Source organism: Myotis daubentonii, chromosome 17, assembly GCF_963259705.1.
Source record: "Myotis daubentonii chromosome 17, mMyoDau2.1, whole genome shotgun sequence".
NCBI classification, from domain to species: domain Eukaryota; kingdom Metazoa; phylum Chordata; class Mammalia; order Chiroptera; family Vespertilionidae; genus Myotis; species Myotis daubentonii.
This window is the reverse complement of record NC_081856.1, coordinates 50,008,691-50,025,865: the sequence shown is the minus strand read 5'-3', so window position 1 is coordinate 50,025,865 and position 17,175 is coordinate 50,008,691. Positions and strand designations below refer to the sequence as shown.

Genomic DNA, 17,175 nt, shown 5'->3' with positions numbered 1-17,175 from the left:
AAACAGCTTCTGGGGTGTCGACCATTGGGTAAGATTCCGGATCCTGGATTTAGGTTGAGTCCTAATCGGCCTGTTAGTGGCTCCTTGCTGACCTCGGGCAAGTCCTGAGCCTCTCCGAGCCTCAGTTTTGCTACGTGTCAAACGGAGAGACTAAGACTCTCACCTCCTGGAGGTGAGAACTCCGTGTGGTGGTACACAGACGGCAGTGGGAATGGTGCCTGCACATGGGAACTACAAGTGGAGATGTGAGCCTGGCCTATAGTGAGGACTGTTAGGGGTTGAATCGTATCCTCAAAAAAGTTCAAGTCTGCCCTAACCGGTTTGGCTCAGTGGATAGAGCAGGGGTGGGCAAACTTTTTGACTCGAGGGCCACAATGGGTTCTTAAACTGGACCGGAGGGCCAGAACAAAAGTATGGATGGAGTGTTTGTGTGAACTAATATAAATTCAAAGTAAACATCATTACATTAAAGGGTACGGTCTTTTTTTTTTTTTTAGTTTTATTCATTTCAAACGGGCCGGATCTGGCCCGCGGGCCGTAGTTTGCCCATGGCTGGGATAGAGCGTCGGCCTGCAGACTGAAGGGTCCCAGGTTCGATTCCGGTCAAGGGCATGTACCTTGGTTGCGGGCACAACCCCAGTAGGGAGTGTGCAGGAGGCAGCTAATCGATGTTTCTAACTCTCTATCCCTCTCCCTTCCTCTCTGTAAAAAAATCAATAAAATATATTATAAAAAAAAAAAGTTCAAGTCCTCATCCCAGTGCTTCAGGATGTGACCTTATACGGTCTCTACGGAGGTAATGCAGTTAGAGTGATGTCACTAGGGTGGGCGGGGCCTAATGCAGCATGACTGGGTCCTCAGAAAAGAGAAGTGTGGACACAGAGACAGACATGCACAGAGAGAGGATGAAGTGAGGACAGAGGGAGAAGTGGCCATGGGGTTGGAGTGATGTGTCTCCCAGCCAAGGAACGCCAAGGATTGCTGACAACCCCCAAAATCTAGGGAGAGGCAAGGAAGGGTTCTTCCCAGGACATCAGGGAGAGTGAGGTCCTGCGGATACCTTGATCTCAGACTTCCAGCTGCCAAAACTGTGAGAGAATCCATTTCTGTTGCTTTAAGCCAGTCATTGTTGGTACTTTGTTATGGTAGCTCAAGCCAACTAATGATGACGATGATGGAGATGAGGGTAATGATGATGATGATGATGATGATGATGATGATGGAGGAGAATCATCATCATCATCATCATCATCTGACCTAAACACTGAACAGAAATATGGTCACAGGTGTCTGACTGATAGGCTTGTGGCACTAACTCAGCTAACACTGGTGTGGATATACCTTCCACTTCTATATTCTGCATCATTAGTCTCTAAGGGTCAATTTGAGGCACAGAGGGTAACAAGTGCAAAGGCCCTGGGGTAGCTGCCTGTGTGACATATTTAAGGAACCTCAAGGAGGCCAGTGAGGCTGGAGGGGAGTGAATGATGGGGATCCATTGATAAGGGGGAAAGGTGATGGGGTAGGAGTGACAAAATGCCTTTTTGGGCATTCTGAGGACGTTTGCTTTTACTCTGAGTGAGAAAAGAAGCGCTTGGAAGGTTTTGAGCAAAGGAGTGATATGATCTTGGCTTACCTTTTTTTACCAGGATCCTACTGTCTGCTTTGTAGGGAATGGGTTGAAGGGGGCAGGAATAGAAGCAGGGACAGATTGGGAGGCTGTTGCAAGAATGTAGGCAAAAGTCCAAATATTTACTGTGACAGATTCCTACAGGTAGAATTTCTGGGTCAAAGGGTAGGCATATTTTAGTGTCAGATAGTACCAAACGGCATTCCAGAAAATATTTTTATCTCTTTATGAGCCATTGTTTTTCCTCACTTATGAGTTATTTGTGTAGGTCTTCTATTCATATTTTTATTTGGTATCTATTTTTTTCTTGTTGATTTGTGGTAGTTTTTTACATATGAACATTGCCCACTACCCCTTCAGTACCTTATTCTGTTATATATTTCTATTAAAGATATTCTGAATTATTTGGAGAGAACCAGCGGTTAGTTTATTTGATGGTTAGCATGAATATTAAGGGGCGGGGGGGGGGAACAGTGACTAAAAACAGAAATCTTGGGTTTGCCTCCTCATGTTAGCCCAAACCAAACTTGTATCTTTGGGAACACCATTTTCCCCTCTCAGGATGTCAGTTTTCTCATCAGTATAAAGAGAGGGTTGGCTAATGAGATCAAATCAGAATTCCATGACTTTATTATAATTGCAGCACTTTGGGTCCACCTGTATTTATTTAGTGTCATTGAGTTAAGCATTCTGCAGTGTCTTTATATATCAGAATGTCATCAACTAAGGAGAAAGTGATATGAGTATGGACTGTAATGACTGTTGCCAGCTGGCCTAACAGCGCACTTTCACATAGACTCGGGTTCTACATTCGGTGTTGCCGACAACTATGGCCTCAAGCCACTTGCTCAACCTCTGAGGGCTCGCATTCCTGTGTGAGGGAGGAAAAGCAGTGGACATTGAGGGCATTTCTAGTGTCCCCTTTATAATTCCTTGTTAAGAGTAATAGAATGAAGCAACAGTGAGGAAATTGAGGCCTTTGCCTGCCTATGGACCTGCTTGAGGTCCCAGAATTAACAAGCAACCTTTAGATTTGAACCCAGGCGCAGTGCCTCCAAGCTCTTTCCCCAGCTCCAAGCCCTTCTATGGACAAGGAGCCCAGATGCCATGACCACTGTCCATCACCAGGCCACTCCCACGGTTCTGGGAATCCCCTCCAAGAGGCTGAGCTGTGGGAGGGAGTTTCGGGGACACAGAGAAGGAGGAAGGGCGAAGATTACAGGGGAAATGTCTGGATTTCTAAGGACAATGGGGCTAGTGGGCAGAAAGAATTTAGGAGGAGCCGCAGAGAAGCCCAACATAAGAGAGGACATTGCGGAGAGAGAAACAGCACACCGGGCAGGGGGCAGGAGCCAGGAGATTGACTGTACGCAGATGCTCAAAATCACCTTGTAAATTACAGTTTGTGAACAACAATGGTTATCATCCACATTCCGACCGCTTTCTATTTAGTTATGACATTCTGATATTAATATCATCAGCCAACCCTCTCATTACCCAAATGAGAAAACTGGGGTCCAGAGGGGAAAAATGACTTTTTTTCAGTGACTGGTTTTATGCATTTTATTTCTAAAAACCAGAGCTCAAGGGAGGCTGAGCTGGTCCGTGTGTAAGATGAACCCACAAGGCTTCCCCGCCTTGGGTTAGAAAACAAGGCCTCATCTGGAAAGTGTAGTTCAGATCATGTTAATTTTTCTCACATTTTTCTTCCCCGACACCTTTGCTCAGGTTGGTCCCTCTGCCTCGAATGCCTGCCATGCCCACCTCCTTGATGCACACCTTCTCCTGAACTTGAGTATCTCCCCTTCCAGGAGGCCAGTCCTGACCGTCTCCTTATTGTCCCTCACTCTGTCCTGCAAGGAATCCAACCTGGGACCTCTCAGTCCACAGGCCGACGCTCTATCCACTGAGCCAACTGGCTAGGGCTGAAGTTGCTATTATTAGCACTATTTTACAGACGAAGAAGCTAAGATTCAGAGAAGCTTAGGCACTTGACTGAGGTCCCAGCCTCAGTGACTGAGTGGGTATGTCAGTCAGGAATTTCCTGCTGCATAGAACGCGATCAGAGCAAATGAGACAACCAGGAAGTGCGTTGACCCCCGTAACTGCCAGTGCACGAGGGGGGCGACGGCGCTCAGTCCATGTCCCCCCGGACACCCACAGCACCCTTGAATTAAGAGACGTCAAGAAGCATTTCATAAAGGAGCTTTCTAAATTTGAGGTGAAACTGACATGACATTAACCATTTTAAAGCATGGGAGTCAGTGGCGTTTAGTACATTACCTCGTCCCCCCCAATAACAACCCTTCACCCATGAAACAGTCACTTCCCATCAACCCTCTCTTTACCCCCTCTCCGAGATCCAGCGACGACAAGTCTGCTTTCTGTCTCTGTGGGTTTATCTGTTTTGGATGTTTCATGTCAGTGGAATCACACAATACGTGACCTGTGTCTGGCTTCTTGCCCTTGGCATCATTTCCTGAGGCTCACCCGGGTGAAGCACGTATCACTGCCCATTCCTTTCTTTGGCTAAACACTGTCCCCTGGTGTGGATGGGCCCCGTTTTGTTCATCTCTCTGTTGTGGACATGTGGTTGTCTCCACTTCCGGCTCTTGTAAGCAGTGCTGCCGTGAACAGTCACCGACAAGTGTGTGTATGAAGACCCCTTTCCAGTCCTCTGGGGCATGTACCTACCGATGGAATTGATGAGGCGCCTGATAGCTCTATGTTTAACTTCTGAGGACCTGCCAGACTTTGCAAAGTGGCTGAACCATTTTGCATGCCCCGGCAGCAGATGAGGGTTCTGGTTTCTCCACGTCCTCGCCAACATGTGTTATTGGATGTCTTCTAAATTCTTAGTATTATGGCTGACCTAGTGGGTATAAGGTGGTAGGTCACTGTGGTTTTGATTTGCATTTCCCTCAGGACTAATGCCTTTGAGCATCTTTCCCTGTGCTTGTGGGCCACACGTGGGATCCTTGGGCAGGTGCGGGCAGGTGTGGCAAGTCTCTGGGGCAGTGCAGTGGCCAGGGCAGGTGGCCCTGGGGCTCCTGTGACACATCTAGTTTGCGGGGTAGGGAAGGAACAGTTATTGGAACCTGGAGGCAGCCAGGATTGTGCACCGGGGCCCAGCCAAAGCTGGGAGTGGAGTGGAGTGTGGCAGCCAGTTCACAGTGACCCGCAGAGAGGGCGCGGGGTTGGGGGGGGGGGGGCGGTGGGAGGGTATGGCAGGGGAGAGGAGACGCAGACCTCACTCTCCCCGCTCTGTCACCTGGTTGTTGGCTAAAGCTGTCCCGCAAACCAGAGGGGCAGGGAGCCCTTGCATCCTTAGTCCCTAAGGGTCCATTTGGAGAAGGGGAGACTGGGGAGGGGGGAGCCCGAGGGGCGTGCGGCGCAGGGGGGCCAGGAGCCCGGCTCCCTTTCCCTGTGGTCCTTGTGTCTGTCCTTCCTGGGCCGGCTTCTACCGGAGGCTGGTGTGGTGCCGCCTTCTCCGGTTTCACATCTCCATTGTACCGTCCAAGGAGGAAGAGAGAAAAGACCGTTTCCAGAGAAAGAGCTTTCCCAGAAACCTCCAGCCTCAAGTCTCATTGACCCACCTCGGGTCACGAGACCTCTGAAGTAACTCCTGGCAATTACTGGGAAGGTTTGAACCCGTTGGGCCACAGCCAGGCGCTGTAAGAACGGGCGCTTCCTGGGAGAGGGAAATCCCAGATGCAATCAGGAAGGAGGAAGGATGCTGGGGAACCCGCATGCCCCCCCCCCCGCCCCCCAGGCTTCCTCGGAACCGTCTGTTCATGGAAGCCCAGGATTTTTCCACCAGGGACCATGCGGGGCGAGGCCTCCTGGAGTGACTCACGCCCTCGCGGCTGCAGGGCTGATGCTGGGCCTCGCGCCTTCTCCAGTCGGTGCTGCCCTCCCAGGCCTCCTCCGAGGGTCTCCGGCCCCCGTCATCTCTCCTCTGGCTCAGCCACCATAACAGTCCAGGGAGGGAGGCCTGACTCCATTAGAACCAGAGGCCTGAGCTCGACCAGGAGCTCAGGACATAGGGTCTGTCTGTAGATGATCCACAAAAGACAGAATTTAAAAATCCCACCTATTGTATAACGCCACATATATGCCATCTCCAGAACAGGCAAATCTATAGAGACAGGCAGTTCAGAGTTTTGTTTTGTTTTGTTGTTTTTATTGCCAGGACTGGGTGGAGGTGAAATGGGGAGTAACTGCTGATGGGTGTGGGGTTTTTTTGGGGGGGCGATGAAAATATTCTAAAATCTGCTGTGGTGATGGTTGCATGACTCTGAATTATTTTAAAGCCATCAAACTGTATACTTTAAGTTGACGAATTGGATGGAATGTGAATTATATCTCCACAAGGTTGTTATGAAAGAAAGGTACATAAGAGCTTGGTCTGCTTCTGTTTGTTTTGTTTTATTTAAACTTGAAGTTGATTGCTACTGTATTCCCTAATAATAAAAGTGATCTATAGCTTACACCATGTTTTCTTTTTCTTCCCTCTCTAGTCTTCCTTCCTTCCTTCCCTCCCTCCCTCCCCCCTTCCTTCCTTCCTTCCTCCCTCCTTCCCTCTCTCCCTCCCTCCCTCCCTCTTCCCCTCCTTCCTTCCCTCCCTCCCTCTCTGCCTTCTTCCCTCTCAACCCCCACTCCCACTTTCCTCTGTGGCCTTTGGTTCTGCCATGGGGTTCCCCTTTTCCCCTTCCATTTTGGCTGTGTATTGCAAGCCATCTGAGTCCTGCTCATGTAAGATTTGCTGTGCTTGTAACAAGGGCCCGTGTCAGCAGCCTACTATGCAGTCAGAGCCTCAGAACTCGGGTGCTCTGTCTGTTCCGTTTCCCTGGAAACACAACTGTCCATGAACCTGGACACTGAAGCCAGAGGCTTTCAGGAGCCAACGGCCTTTTCATTCGATGGTTTTGTCTTCAGAGCAGGTATCACTTGCCGCATCTTGGAGACAAGCAACATCGAAATAGAAAAGATTGTGATTTTCCTCAGAAGGAAGGAGTCCTCTCCTGCCTTCGGGGAGAGCGTATTTCCCAAAGAACCTTGGAGACTTCGGCTGATCCTTGTAAATTCACAGGTAGTAACATTCCCCAGAGGTAGAGACGGGGTTCCAGAAAGCAGCTGGAGGGTTGGGACTGCCCCAGCCAGCAATGGGAGCTTCCTGCTGGGGCTGGGCTCCTTTCCGGGCAAAGCCCTTTCCGTCCTGGTTCCCTTTTCCTGGGGCGGTGGAGGCAGACCTGGGGGTGCTGCTCCCGCGAGGTGACTTCGGGCCTCAGTATCCTCCTGGCTGTCCCTGGGGCAGTGCCCATGGACAACAGGATGACCAGCTATAGGAGTCACATTCCTGGTGCCAGCCTTGCTGAGTCAGGACCTGGGGCTGCTGATGTCCTTCCTGGTTGTGGGTTGTCACGGTGGTGGCAGTTGGCCACCACACCTCTGCTCTGTGCTAGCGTTTCTCACCTCCTTGCCTGGGGACTGTACCTTGGGTCATTCGTCCCTGGCCCTTCAGCCTGCCCATGGTGGCCGAGAGCAAGCTTGGTGTACTTGGCCTTTAATGGACTTGTGAGCGTCAAGACAGTGGGTGTGGGCCCTATCATAGTCTGCTCCCATTCCCTTTTTCCAGAAGACGATACAGGCTCAGCGAGGTGAAGTTCATTGCCCAAGGTCACACAGCCATTACCTGGGCGAGCCCGTGTGGGAAGGCATGTCTTCCTGCCCCAAAGGCTGTTCTCTCTCCACCGCTTGGGAGACTCCCCCAGCTCTAGGCCGCCTTCCCTTCTCACAGTGAGCACAGGGGAGTGGCTCTGTGCTCAGCGTGCTCACCGAGAGTACACGCGTCATGTGCGGAAGGACCTCGTCCGCGCTATTGAAACAGTTGGGCCCGGCCAGCATGGCTCCGTGGGTGAGCATTGACCTATGAACCAGGAGGTCACGGTTCAGTTCCCTGTCAGGGCAGGTGCCCAGGTTGCAGGCTTGATCCCCAGTGTGGAGTGTGCATGAGACAGCCGATCCATGATTCTCTCCCTTCATTGATGTTTCTATCTCTCTCTCCCTCTCCCTTCCTCTTTGAAATCAATAAAAATGTATTAAAAAATAAAATTAAATAGTTGGTAGCACAACAAACCCTAGACAAATCCTCAGAGACTTCACATTCCCCGCTTGCAGCTCTTCCCGGGGGGCCTGAAGGAAACGTGCGGTTGGTAGTAGCACAGACTGCGCTGAGTCCGCTGCTGGCTTGAGGGGGGCATGTGACTGGTGAGGGAGCCTCGCTGGCCTCCCTGTGCCCGGCGCTCGGGGAGACTTCCTGGTTCTCTCCTTGTGTCCCCGAGGCTGTTTCTCTGGCATTTGTGTATTTTAAGAATCACAAAATTCTCAGGATGCGACTTTTTAATATATATATTATATTTTTATTGATTTCAGAGAGGAAGGAAGAGGGGGAGAGAAAGATAGAAACATCAGTGATGACAGAGAAGCATTGATTCGCTGCCTCCTGCACGCCCTACACTGGGGATCAAGCCTGCAACCTGGGCACATGCCCTGACTGGGAATCAAACAGTGACCCCCCTGGTTCATAGGTCGATGCTAACCACTGAGCCACGCCAGCTGGGCAGGATGCAACTTTTTAAAATGCTGAGGATGTACTTCCTCACTACCTCTGGTGTGTAGGTTCCCATGGCACCCAGCCCCTCACCTTTTTCTCATCACCTGTGAGGTTAGTTGACTACAGTCTGGTTCTCTTCAACACGGGCTCTACGCAGAGCCGGTCTCTCTTGCTAACCATCAGGAGATCCTTGATATTTAGCTTCACACATATTTTTTCAGTAAATGAGTGGACGAGCGGATGCATTTCCCCAACAGAGTCTTCTCATTCGGGATGTTCCAGCTGGGGAAGGCCCTTACCACATGTTTACGAGGCAGGGCCCAGGACACTGTGTCCACACCCAGATTACATCTCGGCGAGAGTTCATCCTGTCTGTTGTTTCTAAACCTGTTTCCCGCCCCCACTGGACTGTCAGCTCCACCTGCTCGACTCACCTCACTGCGCGGCCCCGCGTGCAGTACAGTCAGCGACAGGATGTAAGGCGTGAGGTCAGTCGTCATGGTTTAGCCAGCAAGACGGTGGCTCTGGTGTTTCTGATCATGGGTCCTTCACAGTGGCCTCTTCTTTGAGAAGAGGAGAGACCAAACCATCTTTGATTGTTGTTGTTTTGTGTGTGTGTTTTTGTTGTTGTTGTTGTTGGTCCTCACCTGAGGATATTTTCCCATTGATTTCTAGAGAGAGTGGAAGGGAGAGGAGACACAGAGAGAAACATCGATGTGAGAGAGACACATCGATTGATTGCCTCCTGCACGGGGAACATCCAACCAAGGTTCATGCCCTTGACTGGAATCGAACCCGGGAGCCTTCAGTCGTGGGCCAGTACTCTATCCACTGAGCCAAACCAGCTAGGGCTGGTTGTTATTTTAACCAGTGGGTGAGGCAGGGGCAGGACCCCAGGTCCAGAGGTGTGGGCGTTGCCAGGCAGAGCACGTCAACCTGTCTTGGCTTTCATGGGTAGGTTTCTGTGGGGTCTGCTTCCTTCTGTGCCATATACCTGGTTGGGTCATTCTGGGCAGACAGAGTCCGTAGGAGCTCCCCATCCCGAACACTTGCTGGTGGGCAGGTGAACGGGGGTTGGGAGAAATGCCACGAGTCCAGAGTTCCCTGGACAGAGGCCACAGGTGCCTAACTTGGGGTTCCTCGGAGCAGGTAGGGAGGCAGGACTTACTGCTTGCTAGTGGGTATGGAAATTGAGAGGCCTGGTAATTGGTAGGAAATCCCTGTGACCCGCGGGACATCTCTGGATTCACCATTCAGGAACGCCACAGGAGAGGAGGTTTGACTCAGCTGTTTGATACAATCAGAAAGGAATACAGAAGGGGACGTATTCAGTCATAACCCAGCTGCCTTGCTTAGCATAGTGAGTAAAGCCTCGAGCTTCGCTGTCAAGCCGTTCCAAGTCAGAACCCTGAATGTGCCCTCCAACTAGCCTGTGACTTGGGAAATGCCACCACTTCTGGGAGCCTCGGCCTCCTTATCTTAAAGTTCCGACAGTCAGTTCCTTGCAGGCTACGGTGAGGATTGGATGAGATAGTGAACACACCCAGGATGGGTCTGGCACCCAGGAATTGCCCAATACGGGGTCGCTGTTGTTATTGTTGCCAGTATTCATAGAGTAAGAGATCAGAAGTGGATGGATTGTTGGGCTGGGAAGTTGGAGAAAGCTTTCTGGAAGAAAGGGAATTTGAAGGGGCGGGGGGCTAGACAGGTTGGGCTGCGGAGAGATAAGAGGGAGATTGGCGTAAATATGTGCTGGGCTACCTTCTAAGTACAGTTTCCAGGGGACAGGAAAAAATCACACCGTAAATAGGAAGACAGTTTGCCGTGATGTGATGGGAAAGAGAAGCGGTCCAAGCCGAAGCCAGCTGCCGATGACTCAGGCGTCCCTAACATCCTCTGCGAAAGGACGCGAGTCCCAACATCCGCAGAGTCACGTCTGTTGAATAAAACTCAGCACCTATTCGGGGATTTGGCAGCAAAGACGGGTTTGTGCACCAAATGATTTACGTCTCTCATTTCTGCCGGGCACGCAGGCAGCGCTGCCCTGACTGTCGCTCCGCAGGTCACAGAGGAGAGCAGAGAGGTGGGTGGATATAACACACGGGGCTTGACAGTGATGAATCCTGGTTCGCTCTGGCAGGTAGACACTTTAAATCTCTCATCGCTGGCGGCAGCGGGAATGAGGGTGCAGAGAAGACCACAGGGGTTGGGATCACACCCTCACGATGTGTTTATTGAGCATTTAGTTACGGGCACTGTGTGTTCCCTGCCTGTGACGTGAGCCCGGCCCGGAAGGCACCGATAGTGCCTGTGTCTCAGGCAGGCTTTTGCAATCTGTTTGAGCCCCTCCCCTGGCCATGCCCAGGCATCGGTGCATAAATGCCCTGGCTTCCTTCCCTCCTCCTTCCCCCCGCCCCCGCACCGGCTGGCACAGTTCTGAGGTGTGTTCTCCACTCTGAGGGTCCCGGGTGGGATTGTCCCTAGGCTCCTCGGACAAATCCCTTCACAAACACCTGCGTTTCAGCGTCCTGTGGGGTGGTTGTGCGGGTGACATGAGATAATACCACCACCACGCGTGCCCTTTATCCATTGACTCCTGGGAAGCAGTCGTTTTGCTCAGTGCTTTAGCTGCCTTCCCTTACTGACGCTCACTGGGACTGGATGAGGCGAGGACTTGAGTTATCCCAACTTTTGTGACGAGGGAAGGGAAGCAGGAAAGGATACAGAACTCACCAACGAGCCAGGATCTGAGGTCTAACCCAAGGGCCTTTGTTCTGAGGGCCAACTTTTAATAATAAGACAAAAGGTTATAGTGTAGGGTCTAGCAAGAAAGCTGTTGGTGTTATCGTTGGGTTATTGCTATTGGCATTATTAGCAAGTGCCCAGCACACAGTAGGTGCTCCATATTTGCTGAGTTAAAAAGGCAGTGAATGGACGGCTGTTATTTCCTTGAGATCATGAACATCCTTTTGTTATTGGTCCTCCTTCAGGCATCTAGGGAGTCCCTGCCCTAGGATTGGTACAGGGCAAATACTTGTTGAATGATTGAATGAATGAATGAATGAATGAATGAATGAATACAAATGGATTTTTCTTAGTTACCGGTAGTTCCCTGGTTCTATGAAAATCATTTTAATTGAAATGCATTATTTATTTCACCCTGACAAAGTCCCGGAAAGGAAATAGCCTTAAAATCCTAACAGTATTTATCTCTAGGTGTTGGAATAATAAAATCTTTAGCTTCGTGCCTTATTATCCTTTGTGATGGACCTGGATTACTTAACTGGAAATAAATGATCTGTTTGGGGGGAAACATCAGTCTCAAAGTTTAAATGGGTCCCAAAGCAGTGGGGTGCGATCCTGACGCATACGTAGAAGCTGATCTCATCTGAGTGGCTTCAGTCTCGGGAGCAGGGTGTGAGCTGACTTTGGTGTCACTGCTCACACAGCTCTTTCACACCATCTTCCGGAGGTTCACGCCCGTCTAGTGACGAAGGTGGGCTAAGGTTAGCAGCCTCGTCTCACAAACCTCGGGACCTGAGAGCTGAAGAGGTTCAGCTCTGCTCAGGGCGGAGCTAGATTGGAACCCAGAGCATCTGACTTCAGTTCAGCCCAGTGGCCTCCTCACTCTGTCCTGGGAGGCTCTCATGGAACAAGGGGGGCGGAGGGTGGACCAGGGACTCATGGGACAGCTGTCTCTGAGGATCTGCAAGACCCTTTTATAGAGGGAGAGCCTGGCTGGGACTCTCTGAGTTGGACAGCCTGTGTTGGACCCCACTTCTGTCACTCACTGTCTGGACACAGTACAGCACTCCTCGGCCTCGATTTTCTCATCTGTAAAGCTGGTCCAGCGTCTGCCTTGTGGGGTTGCTGTGAGGGCTTCACACCTGTGGTCTCTGTATGCCAGGCTTTCGTTTCTTCCAGCTCATGTGGATGCTCATTGGTGCCCGTCAGTTGCTGTGCCCATGTGTATCAGTCCGTTTCTGCCAAGTAACAAACGCCGCAGAATTGCACCGGCTTGCTTGAGGGTGTATTTTCTTTCTTGCCCGTGGTTCCGTGGGTCAGTTGTGGTTTGGCGGGTCTTCGTGGGCCTGGGCTGGCACAGGCTGGACTTCAGGGTGGGTTCAGATCTGTCCCCCTGTCACGCATCAGTCTGGGGTCCAGAGTGGAAGGCAGCAGCGGACAGGGGCTAGGGAGACATACTCGCGTCATGGCCCATCGTAGGAGAGCGAGGGAAGGGACCTGGGACCCACACATTGGCACCTCCCCCTCCCATTGGCTAAGTAAGTCCAGGGGGACAGAGAAATCACCACCAGTTGTGGGAAGTGCTGCAAAGTCCATGACAAAGGGGATGGAGTGAGGAGTTAGGAGAGTGACCCAGCCTCAGCTTGTGCATGTAGGTGAAGCAGGGAAAGCAGGAGGCATAGTGGCTGGGAGAGGCTTGGACTGTTTTTTTCAGTGACAAGGCCTTACTTTTCGTAGCCGTGTGCTGGGTAAAGTCTTGCCCAGGAGGTGAATGTCACAGGAAGGTCACGGTCTGCGAGTCTCCTGGGGAGCACACTGTTGATTACTTAGCTTAGCAGGAGGTTTGGAAATTGGGAAATGTGAGCCCTCCAACATTGTCCTTCCTTCTCAAGATCGTCTGGCTCTCCCGAGTCCATCGCTTTTCCATATGAACTTTGGGATAAGACTGTCAGTACCCCATCTAATTATTTTTTTTAATATATTTTATTGATTTTTTACAGAGAGGAAGGGAGAGAGATAGAGAGTTAGAAACATCGATCAGCTGCCTCCTGCACATCCCCCACTGGGGATGTGCCTGCAACCCAGGTACATGCCCTTGACCGGAATCGAACCTGGGACGCCCCAGTCCGCAGGCCGACGCTCTATCCACTGAGCCAAACTGGTTTTGGCCCCATCTAATTTAAATACGTGATTCACACTGTCATTAAAAGAGTCAGTCAGTCACCATTGGCATCTAAGTTTGAAAGAAGTGGTTCAATCATTTATCTGACAAATATTTGTTAATATTGTGGAAGGCGCTGTGTGATGAAAGTACGGGAGTTAACTAGGAAAAGAGGGTGAGTGAGAGAGCCTCCCAGGAAAAGGAGATGGCATGTGCAAAGGACCTGGGGTAGAAGAGCCATGGCAGGTTCCAGGATCTGAAAGAAGGTCATGTGTCTGCAGCAGTGAGCCCGGGTGGACAAGCAGAAGCCAGACACGTGGGCAAGAGTCAGACCTTGTTCAGTGATTTGGGTTTTTATGCAAAAGCACTAAGAAGCCACTGGAAAATGTTAAGCTGGGGGTGGGAAGGTGGGGAATGACAGTCAAATTGGTGTTTTTAATTTTTCATTCTGCTTATCATCCAGTTATAAGGTGTGAACCTCGTTTGGATCTGGATTTTTAAAAACAAGTGTTAAATTTTTTAACATTCATGAGACTATTAGAAATTTGAACATTGAGTATCTGGTGAATTGAGGAACTACCTTTTTAGGTATGACAGTGGTACTGCAGTTATATATTTTTTAGAAAAGACCTTATCTTAGCCATACATGCTGTACTATATATGACTAAAATAATAAGATGGCTGGAATTTTTTTTGAAATAATAATGTTGGGAGGGAGGATTAGGGTACGGATGAGGTTGGATAGATTATGAATTGATGGTGATTGGGGCTGGGTGGTGGGTACATGGGGTTCTCGGTACTCTTTATTTTTGTGTTTACAAACATCTCCATAATAAAACATATATAAAGAAAACAGTTATTCTCGCTTCCGTGTGGGAGACCAGCTTTCCGAAGAAGAAATCAGTTAGGTAGCTGGAGCGGGCCCCGGTGAGGATGATGGAGGGATGGTGGTTTGGTCCAGGGCCGTGTCAGTGGAGACTGAGAGAGGGACATGGGCTGAGAGATCCTTCGGGAATTAGGGAGACAGGGCGTGGGGATGGATTGGATACAGGGGTGATGGAGATGGCGGGTCAGGAGTGTCCCTGTGTCTGGCCCCAGATGGAAGAGCCGGGGATCTGAGGTGGGGCTCACTGGAGGAGGACCCCGCAGGTCCCTTCGCTCATCTTGTTCCCACAGCCCCGCCTCGACTTCCCATCCATCCTGCGAATCGGAAGCGGTTCCCTTATGCAACACCTTTCATCCTAGACTTCCCGCACTCTGCAGGCTCAGCGGTTAATTAAGCTTCGATATGCACGCATTAATTAAAATCCTCTCTCGGGTTCGGAGGGGCTGAAATGTGGATCTTCATCTCTATCTCCCTCCTTGCTGGGGCTGGTTCCCTTTGCTGGGGACACCTCTGCTCTCCTGTGGGCACACAGCTATCTGTCTGTCTGTCTGTCTGTCTGTGGCACCTGTCAGCACCCTTTCATTTCTTGTTTAGGAGCCTGGGTCTAGGGAAGTTAATGACTTGTAAATTGCTCTGCACTGTAGAGCTAGAAATAGAATGCAAGATGATGATTCCCGAGCCCTCGCGCGCACTGAGCGATGGCGGTGTCAGCCCGAGCGTGGCTTGCTGCGATGCGGCCGCCTGGCTGTGTCCCTGCACGTGCCTGGGCAGCCCCCCGCGTGGGGAGAACCCTCCCGAGACGCTGCTCTGCCCAGGCCCCTGGATGACTCTTGTCCCTTTCTCCCTGCCCCATGCAGGTCGTCTTCTGGTGCGTGTGACACCTGAGACATGAGATCGTCAGCCTGCAGGCTCTCCAGTTTTTCGAGAGACACACTATGGAATCGGTGAGTGGTCTCAGGCCCCCTGCCGGAGGGCCCGGCCTGGGGAGTGTGGAGGGATTCTTTGGGGGGCGGGGGCGTTGAAGTGCACAGTGTGACCCAACTCAAGCCCTTGGATGTGAGTATCACGGTGAACAGATTGCTGGGGGGTACTTGTCTACCTGTCGACTTACCCAAGTGCCTCGGGTCACCTGACCTGTCTCCTTTATGCAGAAGGAAAGGTGGGAGGCGGTGGTACCAGAATGAAGTCAGAAGTAGGAGCAGCAAGGACCCCGCCAACAATAATGGGCACTCTTCTAGCCGAGTGGCTTTTCAGAAATACTCCTTCCTCAGTCCACCCAGCGCACCCACCAGGTCTGAGTGACGCCGTTCATTTTCACAGATGAAGAACGTGCCCAGCTGGATCTGAAGTCAGTTTGTCCTGACTCCAGATCTCCAGCCTTTTCCCTCGATGCCAGGCTGCCTCTTGGTAGAAGTATGAATCGCCCCATTTTGCAGCTGGGAATACTGAGTGTAGGGACACATGATGGGGTCTAAGGACTCTGACCTCAGTGGGTGGAGGTCTGGGTTAGAAGACGAAAAAAATTACACTGGACAGGAAGATCCATGAAAACTAGGCAGAGGAAGTGCACGGAGCCTGAGAGGGTCTTAAAGTCACCAGGGGACCCCACACAGGGTTGAGGTGCTGTGGCTGGTCTTCCCCGGGAGTCAGTGGGGGGTAGAAAGAGTATGGGTGCTGGAGGGGGCTCTGCCACCAACATTCCGTCTGACCTCAGGTAAGTCGCTAACCTTCTCTGCACCTTCTGTTTTCTTATCTATGAAAGGTGGTGATTTTTATTTTTCAGGTTTTGTATGCATAAAAAAAGGTATACAGCATAGCATCTTCTATAAAGTAGGCACATAAAGTATTGTAATTATTCAAGTTTTAGGAGAAAAGCAATTTTTAAGGATAATTAGCCCAGCAGAAGTGCCCAGAATGGATGGGAGAGGTGAGTGGCCGGAGGGAGGGAGACCATCCTGAGAGGCTGCGACAGGGGACTGTTACCACCTTCCAGGATGAATGAACTGCTTATCTTCCGAGATTGGCGTCTACAGGGTTACCTGGAGTCATGTCGTATTTGGCTTTGTTTTTTAAATCAAGAGTCCAACACAAAGGTGACATTGATCTCGCAGGTGTCTCTTTTGGGGACATGAATTATAATTGCAATAACTCAGCACATGACTCAGGATGAGGTTTTGCTCTGAATGGTGTAAGATCTAAGAGAACATCGACTTAAAGAAGATGCAGGTCTATTTCTCTCTTACCTAAGCATGCAGACACAGGTGGTGCAGGGCGTCCAGCGCTGTCTGCGGGACCCCGGCTTTCCTGGGGCAGGTGGGCAGTGGTGCCCTGCACAGGGAGTGCAGGGGGGCCAGGGGTGGGGGGGGGGGCGGGCTCCGGAGGTTCCGGTGCCGGTTACATGGTGTAGAAGTTAATTCCTTGAATGGGATACTTATGACATAGACCATTTTATGTACAGTAAGTCCTCACGTACCATCATCTTTGAGTTCTGCAACTTTAAGCAAAACAACATAAAACAAAACCAATTTCACCATAAGCTCATTGATGCAAATAAGGGTCAAGTTCCAGCAGCATCTCATTGATGTCCTAACAAAATGACGTTAACCGAGGACCTACTACATATATAATATTGACATATAATACGAATACAGCAAACCCACACTCTCTTAACTATGACAAAAAGCCCGACACCTTTATCTCAGATGTTTCTTTGTTGGCTCATCCCTATAACATAGGTCAGGCAATTGCTTATTACTTATGCGCGAGGAGCTGGGCTAGGGTGCTTGGCACACCTGACGCCAGCAGCAGACGGGCCCCGTCCTCAGGGGACTTTCTGTCTAGAGGAAAAGGGAAGATGTCAATCATACAGATTGACAGCCACTGGCCGAGGCTCCGTGTGGGACGCCCTGGGGCACCTAGATCCAGCCAGGCCAGTAACTTCGATTTGCATCTCCCCCCACTCCTGATGGGAGAAGAGGTGCAGCGCCAGTGGGTCAGACTGTAGGCACACGATGGCTCCTTCCCTCTGGTCTCCGTTAACTGGCCCAGGGAAGGGGTCAGCTTCTCCTTCCCTTGTTTGTCACTGTGACAGACCCCAGCCTCCACCTGGCGTCCCGGGAGCACCAGTGCTGGAGCTC

The 17,175-nt window shown here is 50.9% G+C and overlaps 1 protein-coding gene across 5 annotated transcripts in view; it reads left to right on the top strand.

Annotated features, from left to right (window-relative positions):
- The window catches only part of ASAP1 (ArfGAP with SH3 domain, ankyrin repeat and PH domain 1), a 216,462-nt gene that overhangs the window by 12,426 nt on the left and 186,861 nt on the right, over positions 1-17,175 (top strand). For all 5 annotated transcript variants that reach the window (XM_059672302.1, XM_059672306.1, XM_059672303.1 and 2 more), the window contains exon 2: positions 14,896-14,982. In XM_059672302.1, coding sequence (XP_059528285.1) covers positions 14,927-14,982 — 56 coding nt within the window. In that variant the 5' untranslated portion in view covers positions 14,896-14,926. The remainder of the gene's footprint in view (positions 1-14,895; positions 14,983-17,175) is intronic.